The sequence below is a fragment of the Melopsittacus undulatus genome, chromosome 8, assembly GCF_012275295.1.
Source record: "Melopsittacus undulatus isolate bMelUnd1 chromosome 8, bMelUnd1.mat.Z, whole genome shotgun sequence".
Taxonomy (NCBI): domain Eukaryota; kingdom Metazoa; phylum Chordata; class Aves; order Psittaciformes; family Psittaculidae; genus Melopsittacus; species Melopsittacus undulatus.
Genome location: NC_047534.1, coordinates 30,768,231 through 30,788,703, shown reverse-complemented (window position 1 = coordinate 30,788,703; position 20,473 = coordinate 30,768,231). Strand labels below are relative to the sequence as shown.

The 20,473-nt window shown below is 40.8% G+C and overlaps 1 protein-coding gene across 2 annotated transcripts in view; it reads right to left on the bottom strand.

Annotated features, from left to right (window-relative positions):
* MFSD6 (major facilitator superfamily domain containing 6) overlaps positions 1 to 20,109 on the bottom strand; it is a 29,094-nt gene extending 8,985 nt beyond the window's left edge. The window contains exons 1-4 of one of the 2 annotated variants that reach the window (XM_031045830.2): positions 20,090 to 20,109; positions 19,902 to 19,999; positions 9,850 to 11,447; positions 4,488 to 4,585 (exon numbers count right to left, since the gene is read on the bottom strand). In XM_031045830.2, coding sequence (XP_030901690.2) covers positions 4,488 to 4,585; positions 9,850 to 11,393 — 1,642 coding nt within the window. In that variant the 5' untranslated portion in view covers positions 11,394 to 11,447; positions 19,902 to 19,999; positions 20,090 to 20,109. Of the gene's footprint in view, positions 1 to 4,487; positions 4,586 to 9,849; positions 11,448 to 19,672; positions 19,823 to 19,901; positions 20,000 to 20,089 lie in introns of those variants that run through there. The other variant, XM_005145579.4, reaches the window with a different exon arrangement.
* Positions 20,110 to 20,473: the final 364 nt, after the last annotated feature.

Here is a 20,473-nt window from a genome sequence, read left to right as displayed (position 1 = left end):
GACAAGACAGGAATTGTGAAGGGTTGGGTTGTGAAGGCAGGGTTGTGAAGAAGTTGGAAAAGCAAAACAGTTTATTAGCTCATCACACACTGAATAAGCCTGAACTATTTTGCCACCCTCGGATTGAGTGGGAATACTTTTTTCTTATTCGAGTGGTATTAAAAACAGCCATCACAGCTTACCAATGCCTCAGCTCTGCTGCCTTGGTTTAAAAGAATGCTGGCACCACTGATGATTCAGTCAATGTGTTTCTGTCCTCTACACTTGACTTACTAATGAATAGTTGGACACTCAGTAATTACTTAGCCACTTAGGCTGAAGACCAGTAAGAGCAAGAAAATACAGGATTTTGTAACACACAGACTAGCTTGGATTTTGCAACACACAGACTAGCTTGGATTTTGCTTAGGTGTAAAATGATAAATAGCACTGACTGGAGTGGGTACAGTTCAGGTATAGCCATGTTACGTGTCCATAAAGCTATTCAGTCCGATTTCATTCCAAAGCTAAATGAGAATCTCAAGCTTTGGGTTTAGGGTTAGGGTTAGGGTTAGAATCTCAAGCTTTCACCTTTATACATTGCAGAGGTGGTTTTGGTAATAGTACATCACCTTGGTGAAAAATACAAAGCTTACATCAGGATCAGAGCATTTTACCTTACCATTTACAGTTTAAGGCTTTAAAACAAAGATTTTCCAAGCAAGAAAGCTCAGAGATTTAAAATTCACTGAATATCTACTTTTTTTAAATGCAGACTCATGTATGCACTGAAAATAGCAACCAAGACCTGTCCCAATAACAAAGCAAAGCTAATCTCGTTTAACGTGTTTTTGTTTTAGAAAAGCTATCAATTAATGTAAAACATTCAGCTTTATCAGCTGTTGAAGAGTAAGTCCCATTTTAGAGCCGTGCAAATCAAAAACACACCAGAAATTATTTGAACCATGAAGCACAATACCACTGTATTTGTTTGAAAACAAAAGGCCATAACTTAACCAACAGGTTCTCGGATGTTTTCACCTTTACGAGGCAACCCAGACAGAACATATTGCTCCCAGTTCCTCTGAAAGCAAATCCATGCCAATTTTTATGACAACTTGTAAGAAGTCTGGTCTGGATTACTGCTAATCACGATTCTTTTAAGAAGAAGTTGTGTACAATATATATTGTGACATTATTTGCAAAACCACTAACCATCATTTCAACATCTGGACTATCATTCCAACAAACAGAACAACGCCAGTGTTATACTTAGAATAACAATGTTTAGCAAAGTTAGGATAATTTACATATAAACCAAGAGCCAAAGATTTAGGGAGCTAAATTTATTTCAGGAGAGATATATACCCACATTATTGCCAGTTAAAGATCCAAGCATTTTGTTCTATAGATATAACTGTGCTGCTGGAGCACCAATAGGAATCACTTTGTAGATCAATACTTGGTTTGGATTTTGCTGCATAACTGCCAAGTGAAAACAGCTAATTTTCAGGTTATCAATATAGTTTTGTGATTTACAAAATCCCTGTTATGTAACTTGGTGAGCTAGCATAGCTGTTATCAGAGAATTTGGACCACTGCTTTGTAAGAATAAGTCGCAAGCTAACGAGTGGATCAAAACTTACTCTGTTAATTGCAAAATGAACAAGATTGCCTGTGTGTTTGCAGGCAGATATCTATATATGTAGATAGATATATATATACACACACATACATATATATATATACATTTTACCATTTCCCTATGAGGATGTCTTGACATTTTCAGTTACTGAAGATTCAGCCTAAGCTCTTCTTTTCATACACTGCATGTGCAAGTCGATGCAACATACCTATTCAAAACTCTAAACTAAGAAGCAAGGTTAAATCTCCTCATTTACTCCTCTGACAGTGCAATGCACTTAAAAAGAGTCCTCCCTATTCCAGTTACAGACAGCAATTGTAACACAGCATAGGTCTTATTACAATGAACAGATGCAATCTGGGGAGTCATTTTCCAGAAATCTCTCCATGCCCTTTAGCACAGCACATGGGGATAATCCTCATATTGCAGAAATATATTAAAAGAAAATAAATTCTTTACAAAATTCAGCTCAAACTTAAAACCCCTCCAGCTGACAGAACTGGAATTTACATGGAATTTGACAGCTCCCTGGGAAAAAGTTGTCTAAAAGAATAACAAGGACTTCACTAAGGGATTTAAAGGTCCTACAAACTTGGTGCAGTCATGTGTCTCACACGGTACCCATGTGTTCTGCACAATCTACTCTTTCATTGCTTTTAAATACTTCTAATCCCTACATAGGCAAAGGAGCTACAACTCCTACCTCCCTCTGTCAACAAACTCATTTAAACAAAAACAAGAGCTTCTACCTCACCAAATTTCATTAAGGTTATACCTGCTATCTCTACTGACAGATTCAATAGACATGTGGGGAAAAAAGCAGAGCTCAGAGAAACAGGATTTGGTAACCACTGCAAAAGAAAAAATGAATCGAGATTAAAATCAGTAAAAGTGAGGAGAAGAAAAGAATAAAGCGGGGAGGGGGTGAGTTAGCAGTACTTCTAAAAAAATAAAGTTCAATCTCCCATTCAGGAACAAGTGAGTGAGATTACGGGAATATAACAAACGTAGTGGCAGTAATTAGACACACTTACAGTGTACTTATAGACTTCATGGACAGTAACAAACGATGATGGAGGCAGGTTGAAAAGTACACACAGAACAACACGTGGGGCTGGGGGAGAGTTCTATGTGTTTGTTTTGGTTTTAACTTTCTAATTTGCTGACTATAAACAACTGCAAATAGCAAAAATAACTGAAGCATACATGATTCAGCAGTGGCTAGATACAGTCTGGCAGATGAATTCACGATGAAGTATTACTCTGAAGGTCCTTAGCTCTTTCTTTAAATTACTCAAGATTATACCACGCAAGAAACCCAACCAAAACAGGTCCCTCACAGCCTTGCTGTAAAGGCAAACTTACATATTATGCAATTCATATTAAAATTTCAGGAGAATAAAACCCAGATTGAAAGTAAAAGAAACTTATTTCTCAGTCATGGCTACAGGATGCTTCCAGGCACAAACTTATGTCTGTGTTGTCGTGGCACAGGGTTTTTTCCTGTGATTTGAGTTGGGGTATCTTTAAAACAGAATTCCCTAGAAGGCAATATCCAAAGCTTTGTATTAGTAATTTGTTCCCCCTAAATGTTTAAGCAGGCAGGAGTGTAACACATACACATCCTTCAGGTTCTTTGCAACATTTTCAGATTTTAACACTTGGTATGAATGATGAAGCATCAATTCAACAGCTTTAGCTTGGGTTTTCTTTTAGTAACAAAATTCAGAAGCTTGCTGCTGTGGAGTTTTAATACAATAAATTGTTTTTGTTAGCAGGGAGGTAAAGAGCTAGGACACAAACAGATATTTTTCTGTGCTTAGAGATTTACACAATTGCTCTCCAATAGCATTTTATAGCTCAAGTTAAAATCTACCTTAAAAAGATTTCTGCAAATAGAGTAGAAAAGGTTAATTCAAATTTGAATTATGCATATAAAGGAATAAAACTTCTAAGTATAACCTACAGAAAACAGTCTAAGTGGCACTGCAGAAACCCAAACCCCTGGATTTAACAGACAGTGAAATTATTTTTAAAGGCAGGGAAAACATTTTCTGCACTTACATTAACTATTCTCTTGCAAGCTTACAAAGCCAAATACTTCAGTATTCTTCAAATACAGAAGAAATAAAAAGTAAAAGAGTTTAGATTTTTCCTGGTTTTGAGAAGTGATACCTACCACAAACACACAAAAAAATGCTGTAAAATCTAAATTAGAACAATTTATATTTTAACATCACAAAGAAGGTCTTAGAGACTTCTGGGACAACATGACTTGAAAACAGGGCTCAACCTGCTTTTCACAGACCACACCTCCATCCTTTTAATTAAATTAAAGGGTGAATCTTAAAGAAGCTCTATTAGCACAAAGCTATTGAAAGAAATTCCTCTCTAGCCATTGAAAACAAATAATTCTGCAGTCTAAAGGTATTGATCGAACAATATCAGTGAAAAACTACGAAGTATTTTAACAAAGACAGAATGACCCAGAGTCCTTTCAAGAGCTGCGACCTTTTGTGTTTAATGAAGTTCACATTTTCCACCAAACAGGATTTGCAGTAGGTGTGTACCTGGCTCATGCTTCTGCCTCTTTGTTTAGTTAAAGGGTGTGCTGGTCTCACGCAGTTCTGTTTGAATAAACAGAGAACCGTGCACAATCAGATGCAAAGCCACCTTTTTGACTTCAAGTATTTCCAAAGACAAACAGTGATGTTCTATGGACCTGGGTCTTCTGGAGTATTTGTGGTCAACAAAAATAGAGAAATACATGATTTTTACTTTATCACAGTTCACCTGAAAACAAGATAAATGTAAGAACCTGATCTTATTATTATCTTATTACAGCATTACTGTACTGCCTTACCTTGAAGTACCTCCATTGGGAGAACAGTCCAAGCATTTTCCAGATACGAGATGTAAATGTATCGAGCTGTATTACAGGCAAGGCCAATGTAAAGCACTCTGAAGAAAGTAAGGAAAAGAGAAGTCAGGATAGTTTGCACTTTCCTTTTTTTTTTTTTTTTTTGCTATGTTATAGCTTACTGCCTCAGAAGCTCTTTGTACATGTACAAAACAGTTTGCCAGTCTAAAGCATATGATCAACACAAAATAAAGTCTTTAAGTCCTACAACCAAACAGAAGCCCACTCCAAACATACTCAAACTGAGGCTAAAGTTAAAGAGTCTCTTCAAAATCCTAATAGGGAGAAAAAGATTAGAAATAAAAAAATTCAAAGGGACAGCAAATCCACTGAGCCTTTAACTACGCTGTGTAGTTCTATGCCATGCTCTACACTGGGTTATACCTCAGAGAGACCATTTCTAAGCACATTCAACATCCCTTCCAAACAATCTTCTAATCATTCAGGGATTCATTCTACCACTTTAATGCAAGCCCGCTGCAGGTTTGTATTAGATGAATTAATTTTACCCCAATTAATATAAGTTTATAGTCCCAGTATCTGCAAACTGCTCAGAACTACTCTAAAAACACATCCCACAGAAGCAATATGGTTTATAACAACATGCCTGAGGATGATCCTGTTGAAAAGCAGCAGATGCTGCATCTCAGAATGAAGAGGAAAAAGAAGCTCTTGTAACGGTTTTTAAACAATGAAGCACAAAGACTATTTGTGCAGTACATTTCCCACTGCACATTTAACCTGATTACTTTCCCTTCTGTTTTCATAGATTCAGCTTAGCTTACCTCTACAATGCTAACTCATCCAGCTGTCTTTCTCTTATTTTTAGATGGATTTTAGGAAAGAGAGACTTAATTCAAAGCATGTTTTTGGCTTAAGAAAAGATGCTATTGTTAACTTTAAAGATTCTTTTCCTTTTTTTACAGGGACAAGGATAATTTATTATCCAAACATGGTTTATTGGTTGACTCTGGCCTTGCACAAGTGAAATAAATGTAATTAAGGTGTACACACAGACACTGTGAAAGGGCAAGCTTTGTGCTGCCTTTTAAATTACTCTGCAAAAGCAGAGCAAGATTTCATTAAGTGGTACATAGCCACTGAAAAATCTAGAATGAGATGCAATCAAAAAGATGCAGCATCTTGTCAGCATCTGAGGTCTCCAAACGTACATGTTGACAGCTACAAAACCAGTACCATAGTTTTCATCATGTCAGTGACACCAAAAAGCATTCAGGGCTATGCATTTCACAACAACATGGATCTACAGTAGACAATTTGTCTTACTTTCAGCAAGTTGGGTAAGCTTGCAGGAAGCTTCCCTCACCCGAAAACATACATCAGACCAAGCTGTGCTGCTTCCAGATACATGTGAGGTATATGAATAGCTGGTTTAGGCTGCCTTCAGGCAATGCAAGCCCAAGCATTCATTGAAGAAAACATAGGAAGCCATGAAAAAGTTCATTATGATACAGTAAAGAGAAAAAACTTGTTCTTTGAGCCACACATCATAAATTTCATCTTCCCCTTTAATTAATGCCTTCTGCTAGTTCCTTTCATAGCCACAACTTGATGTAATTATTTTCAATCACATTTCTGAAGTGTATTAAGACACATTTGCCACAAAAGGTAAGCAAACATGCAAGGCCTGCAGGCTCCTTGCTTCATTCCCTTACCAGTATAGACCAGCGTGTTGCACACTCCTGGGGATACAAAAGAATTGCCATACCATATATTTGGTTTTCCCCATCAACAGCACAGATGTGCCCAGAACTGTGTAGGACCAGTTCTTGCCAGCTTAATTTCACTTTTGCCTAGCAAAATCTTCGCCTGTGCCTCAATAAATTTCTTCCCACCTCAGCTATCTCCTGTCACAGCCAGGCCAGAGATGAAAAGAGGACTCTTGCTCCATAGCATCACCACTAACACACTCAGCTACCTGGGCTTTTCTGTTATGTTAAACTGGCAGTGCGATTTGGATTCAGAGTTATAGACGAGCAACGTAGCCAGGTTCTACCTTTTAATTTGTTAGAATATGTACAGAGTTTTAGGTAACTTCAGTTTATGAAGATTTCTACAACTATGGTTTTGGAGTGGCACATCACACAAGAGCTTCTGTGTAGTTAGAGGTGTTTAAAAAAATGTATTTATAATGATCACTTGGTCTCTTTATCAGAACTAAATGGAAAATGCAAACAGATGTTCCTTATGAATCCCATATGCAATATCCACAGACACCATATTTAATTTACAGGTTAAACACTTAAAGCACTGAATCTATATTTATGTTAAGGAGAGTAAGCTGTTTACAGGCATTGCTACCAGTCTCTGCTTCCTATAAAAACTCACATGCTGGAATTGTGGTCAGACAAACACATTCAAGCTTAACCTCAAGCAGGAGGTTATTTTCAGAGAGTAACATCATCTTCCTAAACTCGGCAGCAGTTTTGTGTGCTTCTACAGAGGATACCATTCAACAATGGTGTCTAAATATTAGACAGCTGGTTTTGCACACTTTTCCATCGCAATATCCTCTCAGAGAACTTGTGGCCTTCACCACACTTCCTGAGGACGTATTTATCTCTTTTATTTTCTAACAAAACTCTACTCTGTCATCTCTCAGAAGGTGTCTGGAGCAGAGAAGGCAAAAATACCCTTCTAACATCTGCAATACTCCCCTTTGTACTATGACAGAACAGCTTTTGAGGTGAACCCATCACTGTCATTACTCCAGATTAATCTAGAGGACTGCTAATATACACTGGTAGAAACATTAGCAGCATGTATAACATATACACACATGCTGTGCACATGCGGATGAAGAGTAAAGCTAATGAAGCTAGAAATCAGGCATTTTAATCACCTCCTGTTTAGCATGGTCATGTTTAAAATGCTTAGACAATAATTTGAGCATTAGTTAAAAAAAAACAACTCAGTGAAAATAGAACAGGTTTCAAAGCACTGTAAGGGTCTTATATGCCACCCCATACAAAGATAGAAACAAAGTTTCACAAGTCAAGAAAAGGAAAACTGAACTTCTATCTAACAAGGGTTTAAGGCCTTTTTCTTGTAGTTCTACAAAGGACAGTCAATAGCTTTTTTCCTGCTACTGTGACAGCACCTGCAATTCTGGTGCTCATGCCTTTCTCCAGAGAACTGGGACAGGAAGAAAAGATTGAATGATAATGTTCAAATAAATAGTACAGAAAGATTGTCTATATCTAGGAGTCTTAACAACCCAGAACAAGGAAATTTTGAGCTATTATAGCTCAAAAAGTTATATAAATAGAGGAAAAAATATATATAAAGTGCTATTCCTGAATCCTTCTGGCTAAGATGGTCCCAAAGAGGATATATAGTTAGTTCTTCTTAATGGAAGAATTAACATATGTACTAAAAGCAGATACATATACAGAACTATCAAAGAATATGAGCTATGAACTCCTATACTTTATTTTAAAAAAAAGGTTGCCTGCTCTTGAACAAACTATGCATTGAGCACAGCTCAAAGAGTACAGGAAGGCAGGCAAACACGAGATATAAACTGTGATGACTAAATACAAGCAAGCATTAGATAACATTAAAGTATGACTAATGTGCATTTCCCAGGTGTAGGTATAGAGTCTTGTTTCACCACAAATAGGAGCTAGTGTTTAAACAGCTTAATCTTGATCCAGTCTTGTCTTCATAGGCTTAACGGTGCAAAGAAAAAGCAAAAAGAATAGGATTTAATTCTTCACATTATCTTTCTTTTCACTGGCCAATGCTCATATCCCCTTCTGTTTCATCTTATTCACAAGGCTACCATTCTTTCGGGTTTTGTTCTTTCTCTAGTTGAAGCCTAAGCCTGAATTCTGTGGTATAACAATATACACAGAAGAAGCATACCCAAGCTATTTTTAGGTATCAAGATTGTGATCTGTTCGCACCACTCCTCCATCACCATATCCTTCCTCCAGTCTTTGCATGCAAGGTGTCACATATACTCATTATTGTCAAATTCAGAGATTAAAAGAGCGACTCAAAGTCAAGGGAGAAACTCCTCAGTTCAGAGGAAGTAAAAAAGCATCTTTTAAGTGATCTCTCAGATTACCATGCTAAGCATCTCAAACATTTTTAGTAGAAGTCAAATGAATTAAAAAATTCACCCCAGTAAAACAAAAAAAAAGCAAACCCAGAGAATAGAAAATGCGCAAAAAGAACAGTGCAGAGAGCTTAAAAATACATCTCAATGACTGTATGATTATAAACAGGGCCTTTAGAAAGGACATGATGCTAACAACACAGAGCTCTGTGCTTAGTTGCACAGACTACCTGAGTTAATATAAAACCATCCCTTTATAACTTCATTAACTCAGATTCTCCCCTGAGCTTTTCTTAAAGAGCAGTGAAGGGATTTAGAATATGCAAAATTACATCATTATGAGCTTAGCAGGAAACAGCATACATTAAATAACATGGTGGAAGAAGTCAGTTTCACTTACACAGGGCAAAACCTATGGGAGAAGCCCCACAGCCATTTGCTTTCAGTAGCTGACATTAAGCAGCTGCAAGGAACTGAACTGGTAAGCAACACCACCAGGTTGCAACCTCATTCTGCCAACATTCTGATCAACAGGACATGTGCACAGGAGGTGCTCCCCTCACTTCTTCATCTCATCATCCTCCTCTCAGCACACAAGCGACACCCTTCCAGGCTACTGTGGGGCAAAGAACTGCCCTACAAGGAGAATCAAAGAATCACAGAACGGGTAGGGTTGGAAAAGACCTTAAGATCATCCAGTACCAACCCCCCTGCCATGGGCAGGGACACCTCACGCTAGACTATGTCACCCAAGGCTCTGGCCAACCTGGCCTTGAACACCGCCAGGGATGGAGCATGCTAAAGCTGGCTAATGCAGGGGTTTTCCAAAATGCTGTTACTCACAGGTAAAAAAAAAAAAAAAAGTAAAATTAACAGTATTTGTATGTCAAAACAGACAGTCTTTGAGTGGGTGGTGATTCACAAAGAACTCTAACAGAGCTTTGCATCACTGAACTAGGATGCCTTCCGAACTGTCTGCAAAAGGTTATGGTGCCAGGCACAATGCACCTACTAATGTGCAACTGAAACACAAAGAAAGCTTTTCAGAGCATTTTCAGCTCCTAAAATAACAATAAAAAACTCCATCAGGCAAGCTACGTAACTGAGCAGGGCTTGGAATTTTAAAACAAAAATCAGCTTAAATTTCACTTTGTAACATAAGACTAAGCCTGAAATTCAGCATAATTTTGTACAGCTCTTTAATGATTGATAGCATCTTACCTGATATGACCAACCAATTCAATCAATTTGTGGCTGAAGAAGTAGGCAGTCAGCTCAGACACATGACTGAGCACAGAACAAACTCCAAAGAGTGTGGTGGTACCATTCAGGTCTTCCAAGTGCCAGTACAGAAAGGTGAACACAAAGCCATATCCAAACCCCATGAACCATGCCACGAAGAGCACTGAGCCGTACTGGATACTACACAGCAGTTTTATTAGGTCCCAAAAACTGAATGACTGTGACTGGGTCATACTGGTAGGAGTGTTATCAGAGGACTCGTTGGAGGCATTTCTGTCCACCTGTGAGATTTCTACCTCTTTTCTCTTACTTTCCTCTTGCTTGAAGTGCGCATAATGGAATCGAAACTGAGTGGCCACGATCAACGCCATTGTCATCAGAACACCAAAAACGATGAACACTATCCTGTAGTTCTTGTACTCAGGAGCTTTACATCCTTGACCTTCAATGCTAACTTCTGTATGAGTATAGTCAATGCCAATTCCCACAGAGAGCATCGCTAACCCCCAGCCCAGAGAACCCCACATACGCTGCAATCCATACCGGTCCCTGTGTTTGCCAAGGTACTGCAGAGTTACAGTGTCCACAATAGTAACAGAGGAAGCACTGAAAAATTCTCCTATGATGACAACCAGCAGAATGAGCAGAAAGATGGCTTCTACTTCTTGTTGATCATAAACGAGCACAGCTTGGTCAGAAGGCATTGGCTTTGTGGTGACAGCAGCTGGCAGGGTACTTGGAGTCATGTTCCCTGGTGAGACTGGACTAGTGGTAGTGTTTTTCAAAGTCAGATGGGTACTGTTTTCCAAGACAAGCTCCACATCATTGCTCTGTGTAGGTAACAGGAATGTTACTTCAGGATTAGCTGTTCCTGTTGTTTCCAAAGTGACTGGGCTGGAAGTGAGCAGGTCTCTCTTCCTACGAGCTTTTGGGGATGCAGTACTGGCTGTGGTTAGCGGAGGAGACACCAAGATGTTTTGGGAAGCGGTTGTGAAAAGGCTGCTTGCATTGGTGGGGTGTGCTGGCGGAAGGCCCCTTGGTATGCATCTTAAGGTGGCTGGTCTAACAAATCCAATCCCTAGGTTAAATAAAACCCAGCATAAAAGAGAAAACAGGAGGACAATCTTCCCCTTCTTGAAGCGATCTGCCACCACTCCCCAGAAGGGTGCACTGCAAAACTCAATGAAGTACCTGATGCCCACCAGAAGTCCACTCTGACTGGGTGACATACCCAGCTGCTTATAATACACAGGCAGCAAGGGGTAGAGGGAGCCATATGCAGAATAGAAGAAAAAATAGAAGACCTTTGAGATGAGGAGATCATTGTTTATTTTGACGCAGTGCTTTTCTAACCAGTCTAGCTCCTCATCTGGGACAGTGGTTGTCTCCGTTGAAGGGGACTCGTTATGGGGTGGCAAATCTTGATCCTTGGAAATGCCATTGAAAGGATCAGCAAGCACATACTTTCTCTTCTGTTCCTCTTCGTCATCGGTCAAAATGGCAACCTTATCATCAGCTGCCATGGTTTACGACAAGCATCCAGTATCTGTATATTCTTTCAAGGAAGTAAGGCTACCCTGTGAACAAATGAAACACAACATGGTTAAGGTACCACAAAGGAACTGACCTGCAATGACAGTCATCAAGGACAAAGCCAGCTTCTATTTTATAAGTGACATCCCTGAGCAATAAACACACCATCAGGGTGTGGAAGGCCATTTGTCTGGACTACTGGTACATGATACCATCAATTAAAATGTGGTTTATGACCAATTCTGTGAAGTTCTCTCAACAGCACCTTTAATATTGTGCAGTAAGACATATTTCATGTTTAGGAAAGGGAATAATTTATATATTCAAAGTTACTGTGGCAATTACATGCTAGAATTTGCAAGTCTTTTCTTTCAAGTTGTCTTTTCTCCCCCAAGGCTAACTACTTTATTCTATTCCCAGTACTCCCTCCTGTACCAAAGGATAGCCAAGATTTTGTAATTAAGTAATGCAGCCACATATATATCTGTGTTTTTTAATTATCAAAATAAATTATTATCCAAAGCCTCACGACGGCTTTCAAACGGTTCATCAACGTCCTCTTGAAACACAATCTCCTAAACACTCCACAACTACAGCAGAAACTGGCAGAAGGCTTAAGCTTCTTAACTGAATGGGAAGAGAGACAGGAATCAGGATAGGACATTAAGGTTAAAACAAGGAACTCTCAAAATTAGGGTAACAACCTCAAAGCCATCAGAGACTTAGGAGCAATGAAACTAAAGGACAAAGTACAGACACTATAATGACCTCTTCAAGTCCAAATCTGAAACTGAAGAAAGGTGGATTGGGAGGTAACTGCACTGTAGCTGCCCACATTTATCCTTTGCAGGAAGCTGTAAGACTGGACAAGCAACAATTAAAAATACATTCACCACTACTTAGACTTTGATTTGACCAACTAGATCTCTCATTTAAAATCAACAAACTAATAAGGTAAGTTAGCTAACAGCAGCTTTCCTTTCAAGGAATACAAAAGAAAAGCTCTGCCAACTCTGCCAGCAGACTACCAGCTCAAAATCATTCTGTTAGGCAACTATTTCTGCTATATTAGTATCTGTAAATTTAACCTAGCATTAGCTCATGTTCATTATGAGAAAGTTGAACATTTAGTCTATTTTTGGTTTTGTTATCCCTTTGCGGTTTGGATTAGGGTTCCTATCACACAGGAACTTTTCCAAGGATCAAGGAAAAGAGCATTTTATTCCAAAAGAACCTGAAATTTCTCCAAGAGCATTCGAGTTATGATCAGGAACACCTTCTCCAGGAATTTCAAGTAATTTTTTGCACGTCTGCACTTTAGTTCCATGAGAAACACTCCAATGAAATTGCAGTCTTTCAAAACGCAACCGTGCACACAGTATCATCCCCTTAAAATTAGTCATGCATTGATATAGTCAGTGCCTTTAAATTAATTATTATTCAGAATTAATTTAAATACTGACAATGGATTTGCAAACCAATGCAAGGCTATTAACAGAAAAGAGACCCTAATGTTGACAAGCATGTCAATTTAACTGTTTCTTACTGATCCAATACATACCAGCTGATATAACCAACCATAGATACTTCTGAAAGCAACAGTCCACTAAAATAATCAAAACCTTACAAAGTTCAGTGATAGCCAAATCTAAAAATACCACGATTAAAATTCCAAACACTCATAAGGTTTGTGTTCTTCACTTCTAAATGTGATTTCAATGGGATACTCCCTACGAGGATCTCTGGTTTCACTTAGGGAGAAAAGGTTGCAACGATGCCAGCACACACTGAAACTGCTTTTTCCTCCAGTTCCTTCAGAGACAAACCAATTCAAGTATCAAAAGATTAGAAAAAGTCCTACTGAAGTTGTTAGAACAGTTCAATGTGAAACCACGTTTTCTCGCTCTTACCTGCTACCATCAAAAGCCACATGAACCAAAACCCAGCAGCCGTCTAGTCAGCTCTAGCAACTTTTTATTCAGGCAGCCATTTCCACAAGACAGATAGAAGGACTGGAGGGTTTCTTGCTCATGTATTTGATCATTTTCCACTTCTATATCCATAAACCATGTCCTTCTAATGAGTAAATTAGACAGTTATCTGTTATCACCTGTGCTTTTATTTTCTTTATGCCTTGCCTGCTTTCACAACAAAGACTCCAGAATTTGTGCAGGGCCCCACTTACGTGAAGGGGATGTAACTGTGGTTTCAGTGCTGTTCCTGTGTCCTACCAAAACCAGTATATGCTCATCTGTTTGCAGAACTTGCTTAGTAGCTGTATCAGAGCCCTACAGCATTTAATTGTGAAGCATAAATTTCCTCCCTTGTCCCCATGATGAGATAAGACAGAACTCATATTTTAACCACCTGCATATTAGGCCAACTTCTTTGTAACTGAACTTACCCTGATTTAAACAACACAGCTATGTTCTGTATCCCTGTATATGACCTCCAAACCATCTGATTCCATATATAAATTATACTGAAGGTTTTTAGAGCAAATAGTATTAAATCTTTTCAAATTCCATTTCCCTTTTTCATTGTAATGGAGCTTCAATTTTATGTACTGTATGAATAGGGGTGTGTTAAAAATTGTTATATTGCTCATCTTTAAACACTTCAGCTGCTGCATCTTCTTCCTCCCTCTCTCCCTCCCTAACGTGTATCTACCCCAGCATCCATCTTCTTCTAATCTGTTGTGAGCAAGCATTAATCCAAAAGATCCATCCTAGTATTTTGACTAGAACATCTTGGGTTAGAATGCTATGAAAAGTTTATTTCACAAGAATTTCAGTAAATATTTTCCTACCCTAAGAGTGTTTCATTGAATATTATTAATAACACAGAATATACTCTTCAGAAATGTAACAGCATCAAGACTAGTAGAAGCCATATGGCATTCTTTCATGTTTTGATCACTAGTTTCTTTAGGAGTCAGGCTTTTGAAAGTGATTTTATTTAGCAACTTTTTAAAGACTAAAAATAAATGACTGAAAATGAGAAAAGCAAACTAGTGGTATTGTTGCTGAAAAATCCATAGAAAAGTAATCTACAGGGCTTTCCCTATACTGACAAAAACACCTATGCCATTCAGGGACTGAACATGCAGCAAATCAAACCAGAAGGAAAATCAATGTTCTTTTAAATGAGACGAGTTATCTACTGGTTATTTTAACCATAGCCTTCCAATACTGTATCTTCACTTTGCAAAACCTTTTTCCAGTCCACAACAGGAGGACAGAAGACAGCACTACCAGCGAGTTTAAAATGAACAACAGAGTATAAGCAAGGAAGAAAGGTTTAGACAGTAAACAGAATGGATTTTAACTCATTGAGGCAGAATGAAGCATGAAGTTTTGGTAGAGGCCTGTTGATTGTCATCAGTTCAGTCAGGACAAGTGAGACCAGAGAGGCTGCAGAGTGGTAACATCACTGAAAAATAGGAGTAACGGCTTTGAAGCTATCTTCCCTAAACTAGACAAGTGCACGCATACAACAAAGCCCTAAGAGGAACTTCTGCAAAGATGTTGAGAAAGCCCCTCAAAGGGCAAGAGAAGAGATGTAGCTAGTGGACAGCACAGCAGTTACACATCACAGGAAAGTACTTCAGTCCTCCAGCAGACAAGCAGGCTTTTGTCCTCCCAGAGGCTTACGTTTCCAAACCAGTATAGAACTCACCACAGGGAACCAAATCCTTGTTCCCGCACCATCCCATCACCCCGACATAGCTACAGTGGAAAAAGTCTTCATTACAACCTGAACTGCCACTTCCTCCCAGCCTATGACTCTACCAGCCCAGGAGCACAAGCCCCTTTGCTCAGAGCTGCCTGGGAAGCTTGTGGCCAACCTGGCTTTCTCAGGCTGAGGATTAATTCTGCAACATCACCCATCCTCTGAGCAGCTCATGCACAAGTGCAGGCACTTCTCACATATAAAGAATATACTTTTCAACCACGAGACTATTTTTCCTTCAGGCTTTGCACAGATAAACAAATACCAGAATCCATTATTTTTCCTGATACCGATTGCTGCCACTTGGTTTATATCTTACCTCCAACAAGTCAAAATACACTTTAAAACCCTTACAGCAACACATCTTTTGTCCAACCATCTTCTGCTAACAGTTACCGCAACTTTCCTGCAGACTTGTACCTTTGAGAAACTATTTGATGAACAGAGGAAAAATCATTTGTCCCAAGGAATTCAGTGATGACAATACAATGGTTATTTTAACAAGGCTCTTACACAGGTAGGTGGAAGGGGCAAGTACGGGTATTCTACATATAGTTAAGGATCTTCTTGGCACTCTTGGCTTTTTAATTTCTTAAACTGATCCTCATTTACTCTGGCTCTCCTAGGAATTAAAAGGATTTCAAGCTCAGAAAGGATAAAAAGCTAATCTGTTCAAGACAATCAAGACAATGTTATGAGAAGTTAACTATAAAACGAAAGAAAATTATAGTAAGGAAAATATGCAAATTGAATTAAGTAGAAAATATAGTAAGGAAAAACTCAGCTCTCCCCTTGGAGCCACTCTTCCCAAAACCTGGGGAAAAAAAACAAAACATCCCAGAACACTTGCTTTGCACCACACCTCAGGAGAGAAAATAAAGCTAATCAACAGATCAGAGTGGGTTAGCAAATCCCTAAACCTCTCAGGGAAAACATCATGGCATTAAAACTTCACTGGCAGACCAGCAGAAAGTTAGATTTGAGGGGAAGGAACACTGGTGCTTTTAAACAACGTTTAACTCAGCATAAATGTGCCATTCATTAGGCTTTGAGAACTGAAGTACAATTAAAAGTCACAAAGCAGAGCCTCAAAATCAGGCTTTGGATATATAATGAATGTAAAAAAACCCAACCAACCAACCAAAAAAAAACCAAACAAAAAGAAATCCCAGGACAGTTAATCAGAAGACAGTGCAAATGATCAAAAGTAGCTTAAAACATAAAATCCCTAGCAAAACCTCTGTAGATTTGTATTTATACAGTCTCAGAAAACATACTCTAAGAATAGAATTTCAAACCAGGAATCACTAATTACTCTCTGAAACATGCACCTGTAAAAACAGAGCAGACTAGCTTGCTGCTTGTGCTGTGTGGGTAAATCAATGCCACCCAACATGGCATCACATCTTATTTTTCCCTCTCAGACTTTCACAGACTAGCAAAGCTGATGTTGTGGCCAACACAAGAAGTTTTCACGCAAAGAGTTTTAAATCTGCTCATAGGAAACATGTTTCTTGAATAACCCTTTTTTCTAAAGTCATTTATTATTGTTTGATTCAGGATAGGTCTGTGCTAGAGAAGCAGACTTAAAAACTCTCCGTCTTCTAAAGAAAGCTCACTTCATTCATGCCCCAACTGGTGCAACTGCCACAAGTGCATCCATCATATTGCTCATGCACAGTATCTCCTCCTTAGCCTCCCTTGTCTCATTGAACTAAACTACAAAACCTTTGGATCAAAGACTTTCTGCTACAGGATCTGTACAGCATCTCTCAGAATTAAGCCCTGCATCCAGCAAGCCTGCAAGGCATCACTGTAACAAACATGAATAATAGACCATGTTTTCCTTTTCCAAGGAAGTTTCACCCCTAAGGAGCAGCCCAGTGCTGTTGCCTGCATCCATGCCAAAGAGAAGGATTTTATGCAAACAACTTACTTCATATGACAGAGGAGTACATAGGCTTAATTTACTCTTGCATAACGTTCCCAAACCTCTCCCATGTAGGTCAACCTCCAGGCAAAGCCCTTGGAAGAGCAGTCCCCTGCCAAGCCATATGACCAACTCACACAGGCTGATCCACCTACCCCACATCACCATGCCCTGCTCTCTAAAGGCAAGCAGTCCTCCTGTGAGGCCCCTGCACTGACACCTTGCTCTGAATGTATAAGATCAGGAATAAATCACATTTAGTAAATTAACTCAGTGCTGGGAAACATATTTCTTTTAAGTCTGAAGTGAAATACTAGTGCTGTAACATTAACCACCACAATCAGGGCTTCCATGAAGTGAAACTACCTCGTTCTAAACCACTTAATTCAAAATGGCTTTATTTTGTGTTGCTGACATGCACTCACTTAATGTGTTGGTCGATAGGCTTTTCTATTTAATTCAATTTGCATATAAAACCCCACATACTTTGACACATTTAGTCAACTAGATTGAGAAACGACAGTATGTCTGAAGTATGTCAAAATCAAGTTTATAATAGGTTTAATGCACTTTATGATAGGTCTGAAGTTGCTAAGTTAATACAACAGTGCTTAGCATTAACATTAAAGATGACAAGAACACTATCAGATCCTCATCTGTTAGAGAAAAACCATTAAACTCACATCTTAGGACTCCTGCTTTCTAATTATGTTTTCTATTAAATATGTGCAACTGAAGGTATCCTAGCAGACTCTGTTCCTGAATCAGCTTGGTTTTAGTCAGCACTAGACTCCAATATTTTAGCTAGGTTTTAATTTATCAAAGACATACCTACACCACCAAGGTTTACACTTCATTAGTAACAGCAAACAAGCATGCCTTCAACTACAGGCCAGGAAAACACCCGGGATCAGGCCTGCAGTGCTCCAGACGCAAATCTGCTGCCAGTGCGGAGGAGGAAGGCAGGCACCAGCTGCACCACAGCCAGAGCCTAGCTGCAGCAGGAACAGCAGGGCTGTGTCAGCGCTGAGCAAACCCAGCCGTGGGGCAAACCCATGGGGCTGGGGCCGGGCTGCGTCACTCGCCATACTCTCCCGCAATGCTGTATACACTTGGGCCCCTGGTGCTGTAACTAAGACTATGACAAATCTTAGGTTGTATTTAAGTTGTGCCTTAGCACCAGCTACATTAGTGATCAACCACAGCTTCCTCACTTCATCAGCTTTTGCTCTCATCGTCTCACTTCACCTGTTTGAACACTTCTGTTGAAATCTGCTTGGGACGTTTACCATGTTTATGACTGCCATCATGAGCACCATCCTTAAAAAGACAATTGTTTCCTCGTCCCCTATTTCTTACTGGGTCTCTAGAGAATACAAACAATAAATTTCGGTTTTGTCCACTATTTATAACCAGGGAAACAAATACAAAAAAAATAACCAAGCTGGAAAACTACCATTTTACAATCTTTTTCCCTGGGTATTACTAAATAGAGTGGACAACTAGACCCTGTGCATCTCAGTAACATAACAAATGTTTGGGCAAGTTTTTACTGAGATACTTCAGTATTATGTTTGTACAGCTACTCTCTTTTCCCCTGAACTACAAGTTCATCACTCTTCAATGCTGTACTTCTCATTAACACAGCATTTTAAAAGAGCCTGTTGTTAAAACTTTAGAGCTGCTGAGCAAACATGGGCTTTAAACTCCATCTAACTTAGGACCTAACAGGCATCCATAACACCTATGGTACCTCCAGAACCAGTTCCTTAAACAAGCATCTATTCCTATGCTTGTTTTAATAAACAGAGGAGCAACTGACAACCTCCTTACTAAAAAACATCGTACTTTAAGGATTTAAGGGTTCAGAAACAGAGTGACAGCCACACATAACCCTACAGCTGGATATTAGCAGCACGGACAAGCACAGCGACGCCAGTCCAGGAGTTCCCATGGGACACAAGCCAGCCCGCGGCCACCTCCGGGGATGGAGGTCACAAAGCAGGGCACGGGACATTCGGATGGCTCATATACAGGTACGATGGTAACGCCTCAACCACACCGCTGAGCTCCGATGATGAGGGCCGGCACCCTAATGAGGGCACTGCTTAGCCACAGGTAACGCGGGGGACCTCAACAAGGGCGAAGCAGCGCACACCGACCACTCTGCTCAGCTGAGGAGCAGCTGATCGGCCTCGGCGCGGCGCAGGCAACGAACACCTCGGGAAGGAAGCGCTGAATGCAGCAGCCGTTACGGTAGGAAGGAAAAGGCTGAAGCAAGGGCCCAACGGCAGCATCCTGGGTGGCTGCGGGCCCGTCACTCCAACGGGGAAGAAGCCGGAGCCGGGTCACAGATTAGAAGAACGGCCTCACCGGCCCGGTGGCCGCCCGGCTCCCACCGGCTGCGCTGAGATGCGCCACAGCCGGCCTCGGCCGCCGGCAACCCCAAGCGCAGCGCGGCCCGCAGCAACCCCCGGGTCGGTACCCGCCGGCCCGCGGCCAGGCCCGCCCGCTGCCAGCGCTCCAAGGGAAGCGGCGGCGGCCGGGGTTCCGCGGGCCTGTCTGCCGGCCCAGCCCCCTGCGCACCGCCGAGCCCCGCTGACTCACCTCGCCCGGGGGCGGCTCCGGGGGGGCGCGCAACCGAGAGCATCGCAGCCCCCTCCCGCCGCTGCCTCCTGCCGCCGCGGCTGCTGGGGGCGGTGCTTCCGCGCACCCTCCCCCGGCCGGGCCGCACCGTACCGCCGCCGAGCAGAGACGCTGAGGGGAGGAATGGAGCGAGCACCCGGCCAGCGCCCCGAGGCTCCGAGCAGGACGGGGTGGCAGTCGGTTTGCTTACGTGCTCTGCGGAGGCTGCGGGTGGAAGGTCTACACCTCCGCTGGGCCACGGGCTGGGCGTCGGGCTTAAGAACAGCGTTTGGGGAGCGTTCGCGGACCCTAAACAACCAAATAACTCAACAGTCATCGTGCTTCCTGCTCCTCTTAAGTTCCAAACACGTATTGCAGCACAAGAAATTAAAGTATTACCTTTAGTGCCTGCTGTAGCAACTCGCATCATCCCTTCAGCATCAGCATTTCTGGAATTATATACGAATTAAATTGCATAAATGCTTAACAACATAAACTTACCCACCTCTCCCCCCTGCCCCCCGCAGTAATTATTGAGGCAGAAAAACGAAGGCAGGGAGAATAACTTCCTGAGCAATAACCGTGTTGCACTATCTAAAGGTCAGCTGTGTTGAGCTACGGGAGGGTAGTAATAGAGGCAGAAAGTGAAAGGCTGGCCTAGGATGTGGGGTGTTTATCAGCCCTGAACTGACCCGGAGGCAGTGGAGTTGTTTGAGGACTAAGCTCAAGCGCTGGGGTGAGGGTGCTGTGTACACAGGAGCTCACACTGGGCTACAGTCCGAG